The following is a 21,856-nucleotide window of genomic DNA, read 5'->3' as shown; positions in this document are numbered from 1 at the left end:
CAGTGAAGGCACGGCGTAGCTAACATGTATGAACGCCTGTGCCAAGTACTCTCATATTGTAGCACGACATGAGAAAAGTCAGCGGTTTCAACACAACAAACTTCTTATTGTGTATGGCCATCTTCCTACTGGGAGTGTTGCCCAATGAATGCAACCACAATGATCATAAATCATAACAATGTGACGAGCAGAGGGTATTTCTCTGAATACAACACACTGAGAAGGACAATATTGAGCAATCCTCATATTTGTGGAAAAAGCCTGAAGAGACATAAGGTCTTCCTGTCATAGCCCTGTCAGGTGACTCAAGAGGAACCTTAATCAAACACAAGGCTCTCAAACTCAGCTGTTCAAAATGAACAACATTTTTTTTAAAAGCTGACTTGATTGTGTTCAAAAACATCCAAGACTTTTCCCATTTAGAACAAACACTTGAATGCGCAAACAGTATGAGTGACTCAGCAAACTATTTCTTATCCAAGTGTTTTTGTTGTTGACATATTTCAGACAAGCAGCAGCAGTCCTGCTGTAATGATTCACGTCCTAAGCAGCACCGACAGTAAACATCATGAAGGAACATTATTATCTTTTAGATTAGTTCTCACAAAGCTTGCATAATCAATTGTGTGGTGACGGAAAAGCGGACAATCATCCTCTTGTGTCGGACTGCTGAGGCGGAATTTGTCACGGAGCTTTGAAGCAACATGTAGGCAGAGATTATTTCACCTATTATTCACTTTTCCATTTGTCTTTACCGTATTTTTCGGACTATAATATCAATAATATCAATATCAAATAATATTATTTAGCTCATTCACGTAAGAGACTAGACGTATAAGATTTCATGGGATTTAGCGATTAGGAGTGACAGATTGTTTGGTAAACGTATAGCATGTTCTATATGTTATAGTTATTTGAATGACTCTTACCATAATATGTTACATTAACATATCAGGCACGTTCTCAGTTGGTTATTTATGCGTCATATAACGTACACTTATTCAGCCTGTTGTTCACTATGCTTTATTTATTTTCAATTGCCTTTCAAATGTCTATTCTTGGTGTTGGGTTTTATCAAATAAATTTCCCCCAAAAATGCGACTTATACATGTTTTTTCCTTCTTTATTATGCATTTTCGGCCGGTGCGACTTATACTCCGGAGCGACTTATATTCCGAAAAATACGGTACTCAAAAATTGTCCACTCAAACTAATGAATGACGTGTATGATGAGTTTAGCATCACAGCATATCATAGCAAGACAGAATATGACAGCTGGCGCACTCTTGATTGGGATGTTTATGAAGTGTTACGATTTTCCAGCGACATTAGCGTTGCTATCGGATCAAGTTTGTATACAAGGTACTGATTAGCATAAGCGTACTGAAATGATTAGCATACAGCGTTTTTCCGAATTTCTTGCAGGAAAAAAAAAGTTGTGTTTACCGGAATCGCTTTAAACAACAGCTAGCATATCTCAAGCGAGTGTAATTTGATACTGGACCGAGTTTGGATGCATTAGGAATAAAATGACAACACAGAACATCATTAGCTGAAGATTAGCATCCGTATGACATATCAATGAAAGGTTTTGTTGATGATTAGTATTTATGCTGCTATCAGATCAAACCTAAAATTTAGAGTCATTATTATAATAATACATTTTATTTATGGAGCGCTTTCCAAAAACTCAGACACTTTACAGCAAGGCTGTCAAACTCGTTTTCATTGGAGGGCCACATCGCAGCTATGGCTGCCCTTAAAGGGCCGCTCAATAACAGTGAATAATATATAAATATAAATGTATAAGGATTTCCCTTATCATATTGTAACACAATTGCCTATGCATGTGATTATAATATATATTTTTCAACATACACCGTTACAAATTATGCTGATTTGTCAGTAAAAAAACTCGCAGCTCAGTCGCCAGAATGTTACAGTAAAATTTGCAGTGTTTCTTTTTTTAACATATGAAAAAACGGTACCGCTGTTTTTTTTACAGTAAAATTCTGGCAACAGACCTGCCTTTTATTTACCATAAAGTCTATGGTTGTTGTTTATACAGTGTATCCCTGTAAATAGAAAAACAGCGCCATTGTTTTTTGAACAGTAAAGTTGTGGCGACTGAGCTGCCAGTTTTCTATCGTAAAAATCTATGATTTTTACAGTGTACAATTTGATGGATAACTTGCTTCGAAAACATACGTCAAACTGATATAAAAGTATTTATTTTTATTTTAACACAAAAAGTTTGCAATGTATTATGATATAAAATTTGTCGCATTATTAAATAATATTAAAGTATGCAGTAGATGTATTTTTTCTGTCAAAATGAAGATAGAAAAATAAAGCACTTTATTGAGACATATTATGCCCAAGCTTTCTCGGGCCACATAAAAAGATCTGGCCCCCAAGCCTTGAGTTTGACACCTGTGCTTTACAGAATAACAATCTAATATGAGTATATAAAACATTAAATAATAGAAAAAAACATTAGAACCTTATGACTTTTTGTCACATATTAGCAGTAATGTTAAAGTGCTGAGAAGATACATACAGCATCTGCGGTCCCCTCCAAGGTTTCTCATTGTATCCCATTGTGTTGAGTTGTTTCTTGCCCTGATGTGGGATCTGAGCAGAGGATGTCATTGTGGCTTGTGCAGCCCTTTGAGACACTTGTGATGTAGGGCTAAACAAATCAACTTTGATTGATTGAAACTTTGAGTTCAAACCATGTTTTGGGGTCACCGGATGGAACGTGACTGTAAAGTCACCCACAACATAAAAGGATTCACAGAAGCAGCACTACTACAACATATTTTGAGATGGTTTTGTTATTATGTTTAACCATTGGTTTAACTTCTTTTTACACCTATGAGGAAAATAAATACTGGATGGGGAAATTAGTTTGATAACAAATTGTACTGTCCGGTTGTCCACTTCAGTGTTTTTCAACCTTTTTTGAGCGAAGGCACATTTTTTGCGTTGAAACAAAACACCACCACCAGAAATCATTAAAAAACGAAACTCAGTTGACAGTAAAAAGTCATTGTCGCAATTGTTGGATATGACTTTAAACCATAACCAACCATGCATCACTATAGCTCTTGTCTCAAAGTAGGTCTACTGTCACGAACTGTAACATCACGCCATGACTTATTTTTAGTTTTTTGCTGTTTTCCTGTGTGTAGTGTTTTAGTTCCTGTCTCGCGCTCCTATTTTGGTGGCTTTTTCTCTTTTTTTGGTATTTTCCTGTAGCAGTTTCAGGTCTTCCTTTGAGCGATATTTCCCGCATCTACTTTGTTTTAGCAATCAATAATACTTCAGTTGTTTGTATCCTTCTTTGTGGGGACATTGTTGATCGTCATGTCATGTTCGCATGTACATTGTGGACGCCGTCTTTGCTCCACAGTAAGTCTTTGCTGTCGTCCAGCATTCTGTTTTTGTTTACTTTGTAGCCAGTTCAGTTTTAGTTTCTTTCTGCATAGCCTTCCCTAAGCTTCAATGCCTTTTCTTAAGGGCACTCACCTTTTGTTTATTTTTGGTTTAAGCATTAGACACCTTTTTACCTCCACACTGCCTCCCGCTGTTTCCGACATCTACAAAGCAATTAGCTATCGGCTGCCACCTACTGATATGGAAGAGTATTACACGGTTACTCTGCCGAGCTCTAGACAGCACCGACACTCAAAAACAACATAATTTGCAGACTATATTTACTGGTTTGCAAAAAATATTTTTACCCCAGATAGGTGAAATTGGATAGTCTCCCAAGGGACACCAGACTGTATCTCACGACACAGTGGTTGAAAAACACTGGTCCACTTGACATGAAGGTACGTTTACGTTACATTGTTATATACTGTAGATAACGACCTCCATCCAGACTGAGGTCACATGCTACTTTTTACCTCAGCTGGAGACATGACCATAAGTTATTGGGCCAACACAACAAGCAGGCTACGGTACTTTTAGGTTCAGACAAAAACATATATTTAAAAAAAAAATGTTAACGGTAATATTACCTGCAGTGTCCCATATGGATACGTTGTAAGGTCCCCACTGTTTGAGAAAGAACGCCCCTCCGACCGTGCTGATGGTTTCTTTGAACTTTCGCTCCGTGTACCTGTGGAGCAGCGACGTCTTGCCCACATTCATGTCCCCCAGGAGGACCACTTTCACGTCGGGCTTCCTCATCTTCGACGACTGGGGCATGTTCTCCGTATGTTACCGTTCAGACAGTGACGAATAAAAAAGACAGCGAGGAGGAGGACTAGCTCGTAAGAGTCGCCATGTTTTTCAAGTGGCCCAGTATAAAATGGTGGCTGTTGACGGCGCGCTGTTCATCCTCAAATCAGAGCAGGGGGACTTTTCGTGAACTTTCTAGAAGTGAGGTGAAACAGGAAGTGAAAATGAGGAACTTTGTCCTCAATCACGCCTCTCAGGTTCAACATCGGACGCTGTTGGCCACGCCCATTTTAAACCCTTAATCCAGTAGCGTCTAATAGAAGTATCAAATATCGAACCCATAGTAAAGTGAAGGGGTCAAAATTGTGTATCCATCCATTAAAAATCACAACATGATTCAATGTAAAAATATAAATAAAAAGTATTACTTTACTCGCTCTGCATTAATTTGATATCGGATCGATACATCGGATCGATACCCAAATGTATTGTATCGTTCACCCCGTATATCAAAGTCCAGTCATTTGACTTCAAATAAAAGCACACAAAATAGAAAAATACATCTTAATAATAGTAATTACACTTTCTCACTGGAGGTGTTTGGTTATTTTACAGTAGATTCACAATAAGACGTACAGAAAAATGTCTTCACTTGTGTATTTCACGCAATAAAATATTATGTTTTTGAAATATTGTAATTCAAATTTTATTCTATCTCCTGAATATATGCATTTTTGGTAGTAGTAGTACTTACTATTTTATCCCACACGCAAAAACGGGGAAGGATAAAAGAGAAATCATACTGTATGTAATGTAATGAGTATGCAATATTTTGGTGGTCTTATTTAGTATCCATTATGCAATATGGTTTTACAGTAAGCAGCTTAGTCATGCTATACCACTTCAGATTGCAATACAACCCAAATTAATAAACATTGTCACAATATGATTTTAGTGACAGTTTTTTTTCCATATAAAGTAATTAATTATAATCATAATCATAAATTGACCGTTCCGCTTTTTTGCCCTTACAAACCAGCTATTGATTTTTTTTTTTTTTTTACATTTGGAACCTGAGAGCGTGTGTCAGGCAAACATTGTCATATTTGGACATTCCTGGAAATGTATATATATATAATTCATTGTTTAAATAATTTTAAATCAAGATTTGTATTTGTTTGTTTGCGATGTATCGCTGCCTGTTTTGGTCAAAATATAATAAAAAAACAACTTTATTGGTACATGAGTCATGAACACTTCATAAGTTTAAAGGTATCTAGTAATATGTATCATTAAATGTTTTATATATTTTTTTCTAATTGTTTCAACCATGCACATTACGATTTTACATCAAAATATACTGAAACAACTTAGGTAATATAGAAAATGGGAGTATTTTTTATCTTTTTGACACAGAATTCAACACGTTTTTATTAGGGTTGGATAATTCCGAGTAGTCATTTAAGGCATCGTGAACTACTCTTCCTGTATTGCCCATATAGAAAAAAGGGTAGTATTTTTTATCTTTTTAACACATAATTCAACACGTTTTTAGTAGGGTTGGATAATTCCGAGTCGTCCTTAAAGGCATCGTGAATTACTTCTTCCTGTATTGCTGTGGGCAAAGAAAAGCCTCATGATCAGTCGTATTTGTGTACAGTTGTCCGCGTTGAAACGCACTGCCACTTTAGGTAAGAAGTTTGTTGTTCACCTTGGGTGAGCTTTGTGGAGAAAAGTGTGTCCGTAGGTTACATCGTTGACAGTTTGAACAAGATGAATGGCAACATTCAGCAGCAGCAGCAGCCAATTCAGACGTTCGCCTTTTTGTTTGTCAGCGTCACTTTGTCCATTGTCGCCACCCTGTACAGTTTAAACTGGGAAGGTAAAGTGAAAGCATATATGTTTTATGTTCTCATGTTGCATGTGTTGTGTTAAATTCACTAAATTAGAAGAAATGCTAATAGCTTGACGCCCTACCCTACGTTGTTAGCTTGGTGACAGGGTGGGCTTTAGGACCCAGCAGACATCAAGTTAAAGCCATGGGGCGGGTGGAAGCAGGCCGTTCCCCTCCAGAGGACCGATCAGAGGTCAGTTTTGGAAATTGTACTAAAATGGGGCTTTGCTTAGAAAGCTGGTCCTTTGTCAGTTTGTGGCATTTTTGTGAGCGACTTAAAAAAAACTGAGGATAAACATGGCCAGGTTTAGCTAGGATAGCGAGATTCGACGTCCCATATTTGAACAATAGACAACATTTCCGGACAATCGGTCGGTTAGGTACACCGACCTCTCCAGGGCGGGGGGTTTAAAAAAAAAAAAAAAAAAAAAAAGCAGACGAGGACCTCCATCATCACAAACAGCAGTTCGGCTATGCTGCTCAACAACACGACGCGGGGCTTCCTGTGGTCGGACGCGGAGACGAGGACCTTGCTGAACATCTGGGGGGAGCAGGACGTCCAGGAGGCGCTCGACGGAAACTTCCGCAACAGCTTCGTCTACCGCGACGTGTCCCGGAGGCTGGCGGCGATGGGCTTCGAGCGGACGCCGGAGCAATGCAGGGTGCGCATTAAGAGCCTGAAGAGGCAGTACTTGCTGGCCAAGGAGGGCAACCTCCGCAACAACAGGCAGTACCACAGAATAGCCAAGTTCTACGACACCATGGAGAGGATCCTCAGCAGCCGGCCCGCCTTAGTGGACCCCCAGGAGTTCATAGACAGCGGGGCCGGCGGGGAGGAGGCCGTGGACGGCTTGGACGAGGATGCGGAGGATGCTCAGGATGTGTACTCTGAGAGTACGGGAGACTGTCCCTTTCCTGCAGAGACTGAAGTCAAGCTGGAGTACCCCACGGTTCCCATCCCCATCCCGGTGAAAGTCACAGTGGGCAACAACAGTAAGTACATGTGGGGGAAACTCATTTGTCAGTTCCAGGGTCAAGCTGTCCCCACATACAGTTGTGGTCCAAAGTTTACATACACTTGTAAAGAACAAAATGTCATGGCTGTCTTGAGTTTCCAAATAATTTCTACAACTCTTATTTTTTTGTGATAGAGTGATTGGAGCACATACTTGTTGGTCACAAAAACATTCATGAAGTTTGGTTCTTTTATGAATTTATTATGGTTCTACTGAAAATGTGACCAAATCTGCTTGGTCAAAAGTATACATACAGCAATGTTAATATTTGGTTACATGTCCCTTGGCAAGTTTCACTGCAATAAGGCGCTTTTGGTAGCCATCAACATAACTTTCCTCCAGAGGGTCTTATATTTGTCATTGTGATGTCAGATGACACAAAAAACTAGCTGTTTGGCCACAATACCCAGCAATATGTTTGGAGGAGAAAAGATGAGGCCTTTAATCCCAGGAACACCATTCCTACCGTCAAGCATGGTGGTGGTAGTATTATGCTCTGGGCCTGTTTTGCTGCCAATGGAACTGGTCCTTTACAGAGAGTAAATGGGACAATGAAAAAGGAGGATGACCTCCAAATTCTTCAGGACAACCTAAAATCATCAGCCCGGAGGTTGGGTCTTGGGCGAAGTTGGGTGTTCCAACAGGACAATGACCCCAAATACACATCAAAAGTGGTAAAGGAATGGCTAAATCAGGCTAGAATTAAGGTTTTAGAATGGCCTTCCCAAAGTCCTGACTTAAACGTGTGGACAATGCTGAAAAAACAAGTCCATGTCAGAAAATCCAACAAATTTAGCTGAACTGCACCAATTTTGGCAAGAGGAGTGGTCAAAAATCCAACCAGAAGCTTGTGGATGGCTGCCAAAAGCGCCTTATTGCAGTGATACTTGCCAAGGGACATGTAACCAAATATTAACATTGCTGTATGTATACTTTTGACTCAGCAGATTTGGTCACATTTTCAGTAGACCCATAATAAATTCATAAAATAACCAAACTTCATGAATGGCTTTTTGTGACCAACAAGTATGTGCTCCAATCACTCTATCACAAAAAAAATACGTGTTGTAGAAAGTATTGAAAACTCAAGACAGCTTTGAAATTATGTTCTTCACAAGTGCATGTAAACTTTTGACCACAACTATATGTTGACATTAGCCGTGTCAAGCTTGTCTTCATATACAGGACCACATAGCAGATATGGCCACGTCTTACCGTATATATACAGTCAAACTTTCGTTAGTGTTGTTAAAAATGCCCTCCCCCACAAAGAGAAAAGTAGAGTTATGAACCTCGCCTTTAGCGGCCACTTATTTTGCGTCACGGAATAGTTAGAATAGTTTTTTTACACCGTATAGCGCACAGGTGTCAAACTCAGATCTGACCCGCCACATCATTTTTAATGGCCTGTGAAAGTTTGGAAATAATATGCATCAATTAAGTACTTATCTTTCTTTCTTTTTCTATTTTGACAGAAAAAAATACATGTACTGCATGCAGTTATATACACTATACTGCCAAAAATATTTGGCCACCGGCCTTGACTCACATGTGAACTTGAAGGGCCATCCCATTCCTAACCCATAGGGTTCAATAAGATGTCGATCCACCTTTTGCAGCTATTACAGCTTCAACTCTTCTGGGAAGGCTGTCCACAAGGTTGCAGAGTTTCACACTGAGCAGAGTTTGGAGCGGTCCCCTTCCTCTTCCAACTTGACTGTGCACAAAGCAAGGTCCATAAAGACATGGATGACAAAGTCTGGTGTGGATTAACTTGACTGGCTTGCACAGAGTCCTGACCTGAACCCAATAGAACATATTTGGGATGAATTACAACAGAGACTGAGAGCCAGGCCTTCTCGACCAACACCAGTGTGTGACCTTACCAATGCGCTTTTGGAAAAATGGTAGAAAATTCCTTTAAACACACTCCGCAACCTTGTGGACAGCCTTCCTCAAAGAGTTGAAGCTGTAACAGCTTCAAAAGGTGGACCAACATCATATTGAACCCTACGGGTTAGGAATGGGATGGCACTTCAAGTTCATATGTGAGTCAAAGTAGGTGGCCAAATACTTTTGGCAATATAGTGTATCTTTTAAACTTCATCCAGCCATCCATCCATTTTCTACCGCTTGTCCCGTTCGGGGTCGCTGGAGCCAATCTCACTTTTAAACTTTATCCATCTAATAATGCAACAGATAGATTATCGTACATTCGAAACATTTTTGGGGTGAAAACATGCATAAATATCTACTTAGCCTTATGATTTCAAAGCAAGTTATCCATCAAATTGTACACTGTAAACATGACAATATATATTTTTTCTAAAACAGCTTGGTCTTCAGAATCCTACCGTAAGAAAAAAAAACTGTGGTACCATTTTTACATTTACAGTAATACACTGAAAACAGCAACCATATTTTTTATGCAAAAAAACTGGCAGCTCAATCACCAGAATTTGACAGTAAAAGAGTGTGACCATTTTACAATTTTTTTTGACCGCAAAATCCACAGACTTTTTTTTTTTTCCTACAGTGTAAGTAAAATAAACATTCACTAAACAAATGCATAGGTAATTGTGTGACAATATCATGCGGCTAATCCTTATACATCTATGTTTCTTTTATTAATGTTACAAGCGGCCGGCCCTCTGAGGGCAGCCAAAACTGCAACGTGGCCCACCATGAAAACAAGTTTGACACCCCGCGATCCCGAACGGGACAAGCAGTAGAAAATGGATGGATGGATGGGTATAGCGAATTATGCGTGGCCTTGCAACTTTGTTAAATGCCTTCAATTCCCCTCCACATTTTGGCCAATCGGTTTATATTAAACAATCACATTTCTGGCGCACGTCTACTGTCTAATCAACTTGTTTGTTTCTTGTGTACGCCAAGCAGGAACAACCAGGTGTAACAATATTTCAATAATTTATTGCTCAAACAGCACAATTGTCATCCTCCCGCGTAGCTCAGACCTATTTCCTGTTTCTGTCTACAGCGCTAAGCCTTCTGGGTAATATCGTATACAGACATTGAGCAACATACCGGCGTCCTGACATCCTCATATTTACTTTTTATTTATACATTTTTAACCTTTATGTATCCAGGAGAAGACAATTAAGAACATATTTCCATTTGCAATGCTCACCTAGCAAAGAGTTTTACGTGTTAGAAATGTTGAAGTGTGATGATAATTGCTCATCGTCTCTCATTTACCAACAAAAATTACCGCTATAGATTGCTCTCAACAGTTCACAAATGCTCTCAACGTGCAGGGGTAAATGTGGTGGTACACAAATGTTTAGGATGGACAAACACTTTTCAAGCATTAAAAACATAAACAGAGAATGTCTGCACTTTGTGGACAACGGAGCGGACAATAAAGAAACATTTGGTGGTTTCTTTCTGTAATTATAATGAATTTAAACCGTTAAGTAATTTGACAATGTGTTCTGAGTCTGTGCAGTGTAAAACAAGTAAAACATCAATACAGTATTTGTTTCCCAATTTTTGTTGAAATCCTATGCTTTTTGAGATCAAGGTTACAAGGAACACTTAAAACATTAATAATAAATTCATAAAATCGCAACTTTCTGGAAAAGCTGCCGCAAATTCTGGGATTTTAGGTTCTGACATTCACAAAAAAGTCAGCGAAATCCTGGAGGGACCGACTAATATCAGAAGTTGCTGCAATAATGCATGATGATGACAGAGTGAGTCTCAGTTGATATTATTTAATTGTTCATTCTTTTTAGAATTAGCTTGCTACAATATGAATTGCTTTCTTTCATGATATTCAAGTTAAATAATATAATAAATGTCAGCAATAAACAAACATGCTGGCCTGCGGTTGTTTACATACGGGGCAGGTGGTGTCGTATATACTACACTTACGTTCGCAATACACGTCATAACATCCCTCATTTGTTGTCAAACGTTCAGCGCGCTCTCTTCTCGCCGTCTCAACGAATCGTAGCGACTATTAACGTCTCATCCCTCATCCACCACAAAGCCTGGCTCAAAACGGATCCCAATCTGCGTGAAGTGGTCACCTGTTTTTAGCGGCCACTTTTATGGTTTCCCTTGAGTGCTCTCTATAGATATTTGACTGTAATTTAACATAAATGTATAATCGCCTTGTGGTGTTATCACACAACGCATTTGAATATTATATTTTTTACTAACAAACCGACAAACCGACATTGCTTAGAAATCATAAGGCAAGGTGACACGCAGATATTTAGGTATTTATTTATGATAACAAAAAATGCTTGGAATACCTTCTGGCATGATCAGATACTGTTAAAGTTTAGAAGATATGCATGCAACTGTATGCAGCGCATTTTTTTCTGTCAAATTTGAAGGATTAAATACATTTAACAAGAAAGATGAGGTGTTTAATTGACGCACATTATTTTTAGGCCATAAAAATGGTCTGGCGGATTAGATCTTACATTTGACGTCTGTGCACTAGAGTTGACTTGTGAAAAAAAACCCTGTTGTGACGTTTGCGAACAAATCAAGTCTTTTGAATGGCTCTTAAGTGAACGATGAGAATCGATTCATATTCAAATTTCCAACGCTGCGACCAGACTAAATAATCCGTCAAATGAAACATAGCAAAATTGTATTCACTTTTCTGGGTCAATGTTCTGATGTGGATATGTTCTGTGAAGTAAATTACGTGTACACACACCAGTTAGGGTAATACCATTTTGTTTTTACATTTTTATCGTGTCCTAATATTTTTTCTAGGTTTATTTAATAGTTTACAATGAAAACAAAAAAAATAGTAAATATTTCAACATACTGTAATAGCCAAATCTATCCCTATACGATATCAAAAAACGATTTGTCAAGTGATCTTAAGGATTATCCGTCAGTCGCGTTCCCAGACATGTCAAGCTATCTGGTGCTCCAGACGCAATTCTACATGACAAAACAGATGGAAACTTATGTGTGTGTGACTGGGTCAAGGAAATTGGTTTCAAAACTCTCCTGGATAAATCATGCATCGTTTTTGCTCGGTGAAGGTTGCATTTCATGATTTAACTTTGCGTCTACACTCTACGGCCATGTTTGTTGCCTTGTTATTGCACGCACCGTTTACAAGTACACGCATGTTTTTCACGGTCTTCATCAAAATATGACTATAGATGTCAACATTGTGTATGTGCTGAAAGCTTCATTTATGATTGCTGCCTTTGGTAAAAGCTTAATTCCTTTTAGGTTTTGCTCACATTTGCTTTCTTTTGGTGCTTTACGAAACACTCAAAGTAAAAATGCGTTTAAACTTCGAAACAAGATAAAATACAAATAATATTAAGATAATACTTAAATGGGAAATAGTAAACATTAAAAAAGTATATCAAACAAACCTTTAACGAAGTGATCACTGCAAACTATGCTCCCTCGGGCTTCATTATCTTTGCCCTTCTTGATTATGTCTCGAGGAACTCTAAAGAAACGTTTATCCTTTTATCCAGCCTAAAAGCATATGGCATTTTTCTTCGAGAAAGGCAAAATTCCGCTCAGGTCAGAGTCTACTGGAACATATTTAGTGAGCCGGACGTGACGTCAGGTGAATACAACCTATAGACTAATGGTGAAATTTAAATAATTCTGGTCCACATCTCATCTTATAACTGCTACTAGTGATTGTTTTCAGATTAAAAAAAAACAAAAAAAACACTATAATAAACTGGTTTTTGAATGGGTCCTCAAGATCCCTTTAAACATCCATAAGTGTAACATTTCTCACAGATAACCTGCTAGCCCAGGGGTCCCCAAACTTTTTGACTCGGGGGCCGGTAGAAAATGGATTAAAAATTGTATTTATTTTTTTTAAATCTTGGGACTTTACGCGGTCTGGATTTTGGACGCTGGCGGGCCGGATCTGTCCCGTGGGCCGTAGTTTGAGGACCCCTGTGCTAGCCTCAGGCTAGGTAACTTTAAAAACGGCACTGAAATAATTAAAAATACGAGTGTACTTTATATACAACTGATATGTCTCGAGGCTAACAAACGCGCTTGCAAGTCAACTTGTCGCTAACGCAGTAGAAGGTATTAAAAGTATATAGAAATATTTCTCCCGTAGCTAAATATGTACTAACCTGTCCACGGAAACACGCCTAATGTTGCGTTATTGTGTCAACGCGCAACTAGCTTTAGTATGAAGTCAACATAACAATTGCACACCTTAGCTAGCGGGCATTAGTTACACTAGCTAAGTGAAGCTCTGTAATGTAATCGCTTATCTGTCATCCACTTCAGGTACCTTAGAAAGGCCGCACAACAGCAGCCAATTGGCAAGTCACTGCCCCGCCTCCACTCCTAAGCAGCGAAAGCGGCGGCGTGCAAACTTCCCCGTGGAAAGGCTAATGGAGCAGTTCCTAAAGCAGAGCGCCCAGGCCGAGGACAACTTCTACCGCATGGAGGAGCGCCGCCTGCAGGCTGAGGACCATCGGCGGGAGGCGGAGCACGCCAGGGAGCTGCACATGCTCCAGATGCTCGGCCAGATGTTCTCCAACATCTCGGCTCGACCCGGCTCTGTGGCGGCGACGGTGGCACCCACCCCGGCAAAGACCGCTCAAGCTCCAGTGTTCTCCCAACCATCGCCGCTGTGTACACACCGCCAGTCCTCGCCACAGACAGACAGTTTGTCACAACAGGGTCACCTGCTGAGCTCAGACCCTCAGGCATTAGGTATTGATCGGTATTGGCGAGACTGTCATGGTTACCACCACCGAGGCTTTTTTAGAAAGTTTTTTGAGGATTTTTGATGCAATCATCAAGGTTTCCTCATTTAATTCATTGTGTCTTGAAGCAACTGAGGCTTAAAAAATGGAGTGCACTACTCAGCTGCTACCAGCAGAGGCGCTGTTATTTAGTCTTTTATTAATCGACCATATACTGATTCTATATTTGGTATCGTTACTGTCGACATTTGTATCGATTCGACCACCTTTGTTTCTGAGATCTAGCTGAGCAGTTAGCATATCCTTCCATGGTGTGTTTTGTAGCATATTTAGTTATTCTTTGTCCTCCAGTGATAATGTTACATGTAAGAAATGTAGTTTATTTGGAGGAAAATATTTCTGTGTTGTATTGTGTTGAGGATGTGTTCATTGGCTTGTTGCTGTCAAATTTGCAGGATGCAGTTAGAATGTGTCAACATGCATTATCACGATATAACAACAATATTAAAAGCGCTATCGTCGGCCAAATTTTCTATTTCGCGAAATTTAAGTACTCTTCATTATTATTTTATTTTTTAGTCTAGTATTTTTTCCTGTATATATTCGATACAATTCTATATTTAAAAAAAAAACAATTATTTACTTTTATTGAATTTAATTACAAATATTTAATTGATCTTTTTTTAATTTATCAATATATATAGGTTTTTTTACACGTGCCAGTGTTTGTATTTAATTTGATCAAAATGTCTTTTTAATGTAATTTATTTTCATTTTGTATTTACTGTATTCCTTACATTTCGGCACTAAACATATTTTTGTTTGATATTAATTTATATTCTATAAAGAAGTTTTGATTTTGTCTTTTAAAGACATGCACCCGGGGATAGGTTGATTGGCAACACTAAATTGGCCCTTGAGTGTGAATGTTGTCTGTCTATCTGTGTTGGCCCTGCGATGAGGTGGCGACTTGTCCAGGGTGTACCCTGCCTTCCGCCCGAGTGCAGCTGGGATAGGCTCCAGCACATCCCCCACCCCCCTGCGACCTCGAGAGGGACAAGCGGTAGAAAATGGATGGATGGAACTACTTAAAAGTCCTTTAAGCGGGATATAAATACCGTTAAAAAAAAAATTTTTTGTTGCGAAAAAATGCCAATTATTAATATGTTAATATTTTAATTACATGTTGACAAATTAGGTGGTCATTTATTCGTAGAGTTTTAATACACTATGTCTCCTTTGTGTAAGAATTGCTTCTACGGAAATTTAAACAATGAGTAATTGTAAATTATTTAAATTAGGATAATTTGAGATGTAGTAAATGGGTTTTAAGCTCATATGTCTTATTTATTTTCAAGTCATGTTCAAACTTGTCCAGACCGAATTAACAGCGCCTCTGCTGGTTGCAACCAGCTTTCAGTCACTTCAATGAAACTGTATTAGTTCTTCACGCAGTGTTTAAACGTCCCCTTATTCCTGCAGTGTTTGAACGCCACCACAGCCTTGGCTCATCGTCCCACAGTGTCATGGAAGAGCACATCCTGTCTATGGTGAAAAAGATAGTCCCGCCGCTGTCTGGCCACAAGCATAAAGGACAAGACGGACGGATCGGGATCATAGGCGGATGTCAGGAGTATGCTGCACTCAATCCCTAATTGGGTTTCAAGTTTCTGTATTGACGGTTTGACTTGGGCCTCTAATGTTTCTCATCTTGACTTCAAAGCTACACTGGAGCGCCGTACTTTGCAGCCATCTCTGCACTCAAAGTGGTAAGGAAACACCTTAAACACAGTTACCTAATTTTTTGTTTTGTTTATGTTTCACTTTAGTGTCTTGGCGTCTTGTCCTACAGGGTGCTGACTTGTCTCACGTCTTCTGCACCAAAGATGCCGCAGCTGTAATAAAATCATACAGCCCTGAGCTCATAGTGCATCCTGTCCTGTAAGTATACGCCCCAATCAAACAATTGTTATACATTCTAAACAATATTATTTACATTTGTTTATCCATGCAGTATTTTAGAAAGGGATTATAGAAAAGAGCAGCGGTACCTCGAAAGAAGTGAAGCACTGATGGTTAAAATACTAGATTTTCCTGTAGAAAATAATCAGTTGCCGGGTCATAAAACCTTAATTAACTGTACAGTTAAAAATATGTAATCATTTCTTAGTTAGGGTCGAAAATTTTAAAGTGTAAAATTAAGTGGACCCCCGTTCCAAAAAATATTTTTTTGAGCTGCTTAATAGAACAGTCACATCTGAATCGCGACTCTTATTTATTTTGATTCTAAATTTATTTATTATTTTCAAAAATTTAATTTTTTTAATGACGGTTTCAATTTATTATTTATTTTTAATACATTTTTAAAAACAGTTTTTGAAGTGATATTTGGCTTTTCCGCTGCATATACATTAGCAGCTAAGAGGACCGGTTTTGAAAAACGTGTATTGTGATTTATATGCCAAAAAATATATTGTGAGAATCATGTTCAATAAAGAATCGATTCTGAATCAAATAGTCACCCCAAGAATCAAATCGCAAGTGCTCATGGGCGATAAGTCACCTAGCATAAGGAATTCATGATATTTTTTAAAAAATAAAACAAAAACTGTAAATTAAGTGTGAAACAAATATGACTACTGAGAACAGCAAAAAAAAAAACTGATTAAAAGCAGCGTACTCTTGAGTACATTCTGTCTTTTAGTATTGTTGACTTATTGTTGCTTTGGCCATATTGTACTGAACAGCCAGGACAGAGACGTAATAAATTATTGTCCTATGGTTAGCGCCACAATTTTCTTCCGCCATGCATGATGACGGTTAAACCCCTTGATTTTTGTGCAACTTTAAAAGGTATATTTAGAATTGTGCGACACACTCCACTTTAGAGCTTTCATTGTTGAGGGTTGTGTTGCATACAACTATACCAAGTGTGTGTGTAACTTTTATTTATTTATTTTTTTTAAAAAAGGGACAGTCCCAACGCTGTGGAGGAGATAGACAAATGGCTCCCGAGACTGCACAGCCTGGTTGTGGGACCCGGTTTAGGGAGAGAAGACTTCCTGTTAAAAACCGCCAAGGTCCGTACCGTTTCTATGCATTTCTAACCACAACATGGAGGTGAGGCCCATCTGTTAGCATTAGCATGGACTTAGTGATTCTTTAGGCTAGCGAAAACCCACGCTTTAAATATATGTGGCTCACAAGACCATTAAATGGACAAGATTTAAAAATAATCCAATGACCCGGATATGAGACATGGGCTCTTTTTCAAGGACAAATACAAAATATAATATTTTTTTGAATTATGGTTTAACAACACTCTGTAAATTAGGATTAAAAACAATATATTTTCTCAAATAAACAACTGTGCTTCATTGCATTAGAATTGGCATCAAAACTCCTTTGTTTGCTAACAACCTTTGAAACAAGGGTGCAGGTTACTAAGAGAGAGGGAAGTCATTTTATTACATCATTATTTTTTTATTGCTAATATTACTGCTATTATTGTCATGTTTTATTCATTTATTATTACATTTTTCATATTGTATTTTGACATTTTAAAATGTATATTATTTTTTAGATGGCGTTAATTTTAGTTAATCTCGCCTCAAAGGTGGCATTTGTTCCCACGATGCAATGCCTTGTTTTGTTGTCAATATTGCTGTGTGTTTTCTATTTTTTCTTTACTAATGTAAAGAAAGCACATTTTTTGCCACTTGCCAGTGTATGAAAAGTGCTATATAAATAAAGTTTAAATGATTTTGTCGCCAGTTGTTGGTTTGCAAGTATAACAAATCTCTAGACCTCCATCATTTTCAGACTTTTTAGGGGAAAAAAATATTTGTCTGATATCTGGGTCACTATGGGATAGCTTTTACATTTGCTGTTTATACAACCCAAAAAGTGGAGAAAAGTGACATTTCGGCTGTCATGACATCACTTTTTAGGGGGGGCCTAAAAAAAACTTTAAACCAAGTTTCAAGTGGAGAAAACTGTCAAACGGGTAAAAATAATCCTCAAAAGACTAGATGTAGTGTGTCTTTGCAACAAAGGTGTCCAAAGTGTGGCTTTGGAAGTCATTAGCAGCCCGTAGCTTGTTTTTATAGTTAAAAACGACCTGCATCAGGACATTACCAAGGGTGATTAGAGCCATACTGAAATAAAAAATTAAAAACATATATTTTACTATATAAAAAAAAAAGTATTAGCCTCACTTTGGATATTCGAGGACAATTTTAAGAAAACTGCAAATACAACTATAAATAATTGCTTTAAATTGACTTTTAAAACACATTTGTATTTTTTTTTTTTTTTTTTTTACAATTGTAGATTAGACAGCTAGTAACCCATCCATTCATTTTTTTGTAAGGTAAAAAAAGAAAAATGTATTGACCTATATAATATTTATACAGAGTGTCCCATAAGTTTCTGTACATACGGTTTTCAACATTGTATTTTTTACATTTTAGATAGCCTGGAACAAGAATATTCAACTAAATTGTTTCGGGCTGCAAATTTGCAAAGAGCTAAGTAAGGACTGCTGGACTGCACTTCTCTCTTCAATATTAATCTTATTTTGTACATTCTGGAGAACCTACAGTAGACATTTCATTTTGGTCATTTTATTTTGTCAAAGTTACAGGAACGCTCTGCTGTTTTTAGGAACCTTCTGTAAAAATGTGAGTCTCTGACATGTTTTTTTAACTGAAATCGCAAGCCACCAGTTATATAGCTCGAATGATGAAAAAGAGAGGACCTAAAATGGATCCTTGAGGAACGCCACTGGTATAACTAAAGAAGTTGAACAATAACTACTGAATGCATCTGAAGTAAATAAACTAAAGCAACACCATATTTACATAAATCACATTACGGGGAAAATATACAACTGCCAAACTCGAGAGGGCTTAAATGGGTGCCTTGAGGAACGCCTCGGTTGCGTAAATCAAAATTTTGGGCCCCAGTGTCTATTTACTAGCAAAGTTAGAATGTAAACGCAAGGATCTGCCAAAGTGTTTATAGTGGTCCAAGTCTCTGTATACAACAGGAGCACTTGAGTGTTTTTAGGGAATTTGCAACACAAAAGTTTGCCTCCCAAGTTTTGAACTAAACTGGGGGGCCGGTATGTAGTCATTCCTTGGCTGTCAGTTGAATAGCCCTGCCCTAGAAAATGCGTTTGAACAAAGAGCAACTAATTGAAATCATCGTGAAATGCTGGTTAAGGAAGCAGTCACACGGTTGCAAATGCTTTTAACAGAAAACATGGTTTTCGTATAAAAATGTTTACTTTTCCAATATACGGATATGTGCAGGACACCCTTTATAGTATTTGAATGTTCAGGAAATGTATTAATGAACATTTTATATAGTGAAAAATGTATTAACGGCCGCTTTGTATATAAGTCAACAATCTACACCTGCTTAGAATATATTGAGCTACATTAAAATGTATGTTTATTTATAAACACAAATGTGAAGTATATCGAAGTACACCTCACCGTATTTTTTCTGTATGCAGCCTTTGTTTGAAAAAGTTAGAACCCCCCTGCTTTACAAAGTCACATTGCGCACTAGTGGTCTGGCATGCATATTGCAGTGTTCTTATAACCAGTGTTTTTGTGTGTTTTTTTTAAATATAGGAAGTGATAGAGAAGTCTAAAGCTAGAGATATACCAATTATCATCGACGCTGTGAGTATTTGATTTCATATTCCCTGTTTACAAAGTGCTACTCTTACGTGTGTGTTGTTTGCGTCTGACAGGACGGCCTATGGCTGGTCACAAAGCAGCCGTCCGTTATTCAAGGCTACCAGAAAGGCATCCTCACGCCCAACTTCATGGAGTTCACACGACTCTACGAGACGCTGGTGAGTTTCCAATCTTGTCATTACAGCATGTCATCATGCTAACGTGCGTTGTCGTCTTTTTTGTTGTTTTTTTAAGCAACATAAGCCTGTGGACGGCGGCGATCACCGTAGTAACGTCCTGCAGCTCAGCGAAGCCATGGGAAACATCACCGTGCTGCTCAAAGGAGAGCAGGATCTCATTGCGGACGGCAGCACTGGTTTGTTTACGCCCCGTGAGATGTTATTAACGAGTGTTTGCGTCTGATGGAAAGCGGTGTTACCTGGTTTGCAGTTGTTACGTGCAGCACAGAGGGTAGCGCGAGGCGATGTGGAGGACAGGGGGATCTTCTGTCTGGTTCTGCTGGTGTGCTGGCACACTGGGCCCACGCTGCCTCTCAAGCAGGACTCATCACAGGGTAATACACTGGATTAGAACACGTTATACTTTACTTATAATTGATTGATTTGGATAAATTAACATTTAGGACTCTTGCATCTTAGTGTAATACAGTGAAATATAGAAATCAATGCATTCCAAGACAGTGCGTAACTCCAATTTGTTTACATTTTCACATTGGATGCAGAGGAAAAAAATGTATTCCAGGGTCAAACTCTCACATGCCATCATAAAAACCTTTAACTGTATAGGCAATGTAACATTTATTATTACGGTCATACAAGTATAACAATATTTTTTTTATATTCTGAAAATTATACTCTTTTTATTCCATACTGGTAAAATTTTATTAATAAAGACTATTACATCTATTCAAGTTTAAGTTAATTAGTGTCTTTGCATACTGTCTCTGGAAAAGCGCTATAAAAATGTGATCTTTTATGTATTTTATTAACTACTGTGAATAATAAAAATAACATAGAATATCGTTATGAAATAAATTGCGGCTTCACTACTTCCCAGATTTTTTAGGGGGATATGTGTTTTCCCAAAGCATATTTAAAAAGAATTGGGGGGGCCTAAATTAAGCATTTTCAAGCATAAAATGGCTAAATACACTGAAATATCAATGCTATAATAGTATTGACAACTAGAGACCAAACCAATCAGATTACCCTGTTAATAAGTACATGGCCACTGAATGGCTCAGCCTCAGGCAGCATTACTATATTGGCTTAAAAGGTGACTAAAGAGTGTTATCTCATGGTAAGAGGGCTTTCATCATGTTAAAAAAAAAATGCATTTCGAAGGTTTCAAACAGGGTTTTTATGCTCCAGCTGTGAAAATATTTGATTTATAATTAATGATACCTACTTGGCGGATATTCGTTTAACGCGGTCGGAACTAATTACCGGGGATAAACGAGGGATTGTATTTGTATGGTATTAATGTAAAACATTAGAATAAAAAAAACAGCAACCATGTAATAAAATAATATCCATGCATCCATCCATTTCCTACCGCATGTCCCTGTTGGGATCGCATATAGCTAATATAATTTTAAAATGGTCTTTAAATATGTATTGTGAATAAAAAAATAATGATTTAAATTAAATACCAATATAATATACTTTTCTTATATTTCCATTATAGTCACTCTTTTTGATTAGTTGCGAAAACTCACCTGGTTTTACTTTTAAGTACCAAATATGGTTCATAACATTCTTAACATCAACATAATGGTTTACTAGATGTTGATCAAGCAATGTCATTATTGTTGTCCTCCTGCAGTGTGAACCCGTCAGTGGTTGCAGCAATGGGGGCGTCCTCACTCACCAGACAGTGCAACAGACAAGCGTTCCAGCGACACGGCAGGTCCACAACCACCTCGGACATGATCCAGGAGATTGGGCCAGTCTTCAAAAATCTATTTGAAAGATGAGAGCCAACATATTACGAATCACCCATGCTCCACTTTTGCATTCTTTACCCAACACAATTTGTTACTTTAGTGAAGTACCACACAGGACAAAAGGGCTTAAGTGGGGGGGGGGGAATGGTATGGACTACACACTACATTCTTCCTTAGTGAAAACATTATGGTCTCACTGTACTGTCATTTTTTTACCTCAATGGAAATAAAAACGTATTTGTGTTAATCCAGGCCTGGGCAATTATTTTGACTCGGCGGCCACATTTAGAGGAAAAAAATGTGTCGGGGGGCCGGTATATCTATTTTTAGGAACACTAATACAAAACCTCACAATGTCTGATTGAATGCTAAAAACGTTATGACACATCGCCTTAAAA

General features: G+C 38.1%; 2 protein-coding genes across 6 annotated transcripts in view; one reads left to right on the top strand and one right to left on the bottom strand.

Annotated features, from left to right (window-relative positions):
* The window catches only part of LOC133664411 (ras-related protein Rab-20-like), a 10,213-nt gene extending 5,768 nt beyond the window's left edge, over positions 1-4,445 (bottom strand). The window contains exon 1 of the mRNA XM_062069017.1: positions 4,029-4,445. Within this exon, the coding sequence (XP_061925001.1) occupies positions 4,029-4,218 (190 nt within the window). The 5' untranslated portion in view covers positions 4,219-4,445. The remainder of the gene's footprint in view (positions 1-4,028) is intronic.
* Positions 4,446-5,728: 1,283 nt separating this feature from the next.
* Positions 5,729-21,608, top strand: LOC133664402 (ATP-dependent (S)-NAD(P)H-hydrate dehydratase-like). Of its 5 annotated transcripts, none has more exons than XM_062068994.1 (11): positions 5,767-6,073; positions 13,378-13,809; positions 15,285-15,435; positions 15,526-15,571; positions 15,655-15,743; positions 16,774-16,882; positions 19,445-19,495; positions 19,567-19,671; positions 19,748-19,868; positions 19,943-20,066; positions 21,338-21,608. In XM_062068994.1, exons 1-11 carry the CDS (start codon positions 5,965-5,967, stop codon positions 21,486-21,488), a joined length of 1,488 nt encoding a protein of 495 aa, XP_061924978.1. In that variant the 5' UTR covers positions 5,767-5,964; the 3' UTR covers positions 21,489-21,608. The 5 variants fall into 5 exon arrangements, with proteins under 5 accessions (XP_061924982.1, XP_061924978.1, XP_061924981.1 ...); XM_062068995.1 differs by having other exon boundaries at positions 5,803-5,882; XM_062068993.1 differs by lacking the exon at positions 5,767-6,073 and adding an exon at positions 6,089-7,078.
* The last annotated feature ends 248 nt before the right edge of the window (positions 21,609-21,856 follow it).

The sequence above is a fragment of the Entelurus aequoreus genome, linkage group LG14 (assembly GCF_033978785.1).
Source record: "Entelurus aequoreus isolate RoL-2023_Sb linkage group LG14, RoL_Eaeq_v1.1, whole genome shotgun sequence".
In the NCBI taxonomy this organism is placed as follows: domain Eukaryota; kingdom Metazoa; phylum Chordata; class Actinopteri; order Syngnathiformes; family Syngnathidae; genus Entelurus; species Entelurus aequoreus.
The sequence above is the reverse complement of the archived record's forward strand: the minus strand, read 5'-3'. Positions and strand labels throughout refer to the sequence as shown.

Bases quoted from the DNA above. Each gene is read 5' to 3' on its own strand.
- LOC133664402 (XM_062068993.1), top strand. From the start codon at position 6,559: ATGCTGCTCAACAACACGACGCGGGGCTTCCTGTGGTCGGACGCGGAG. The intron at 7,079-13,377 runs GTAAGTACATGT...CATCCACTTCAG, and splicing joins AGTCACAGTGGGCAACAACA to GTACCTTAGAAAGGCCGCAC. The intron at 16,883-19,444 runs GTCCGTACCGTT...TTTTAAATATAG, and splicing joins TCCTGTTAAAAACCGCCAAG to GAAGTGATAGAGAAGTCTAA.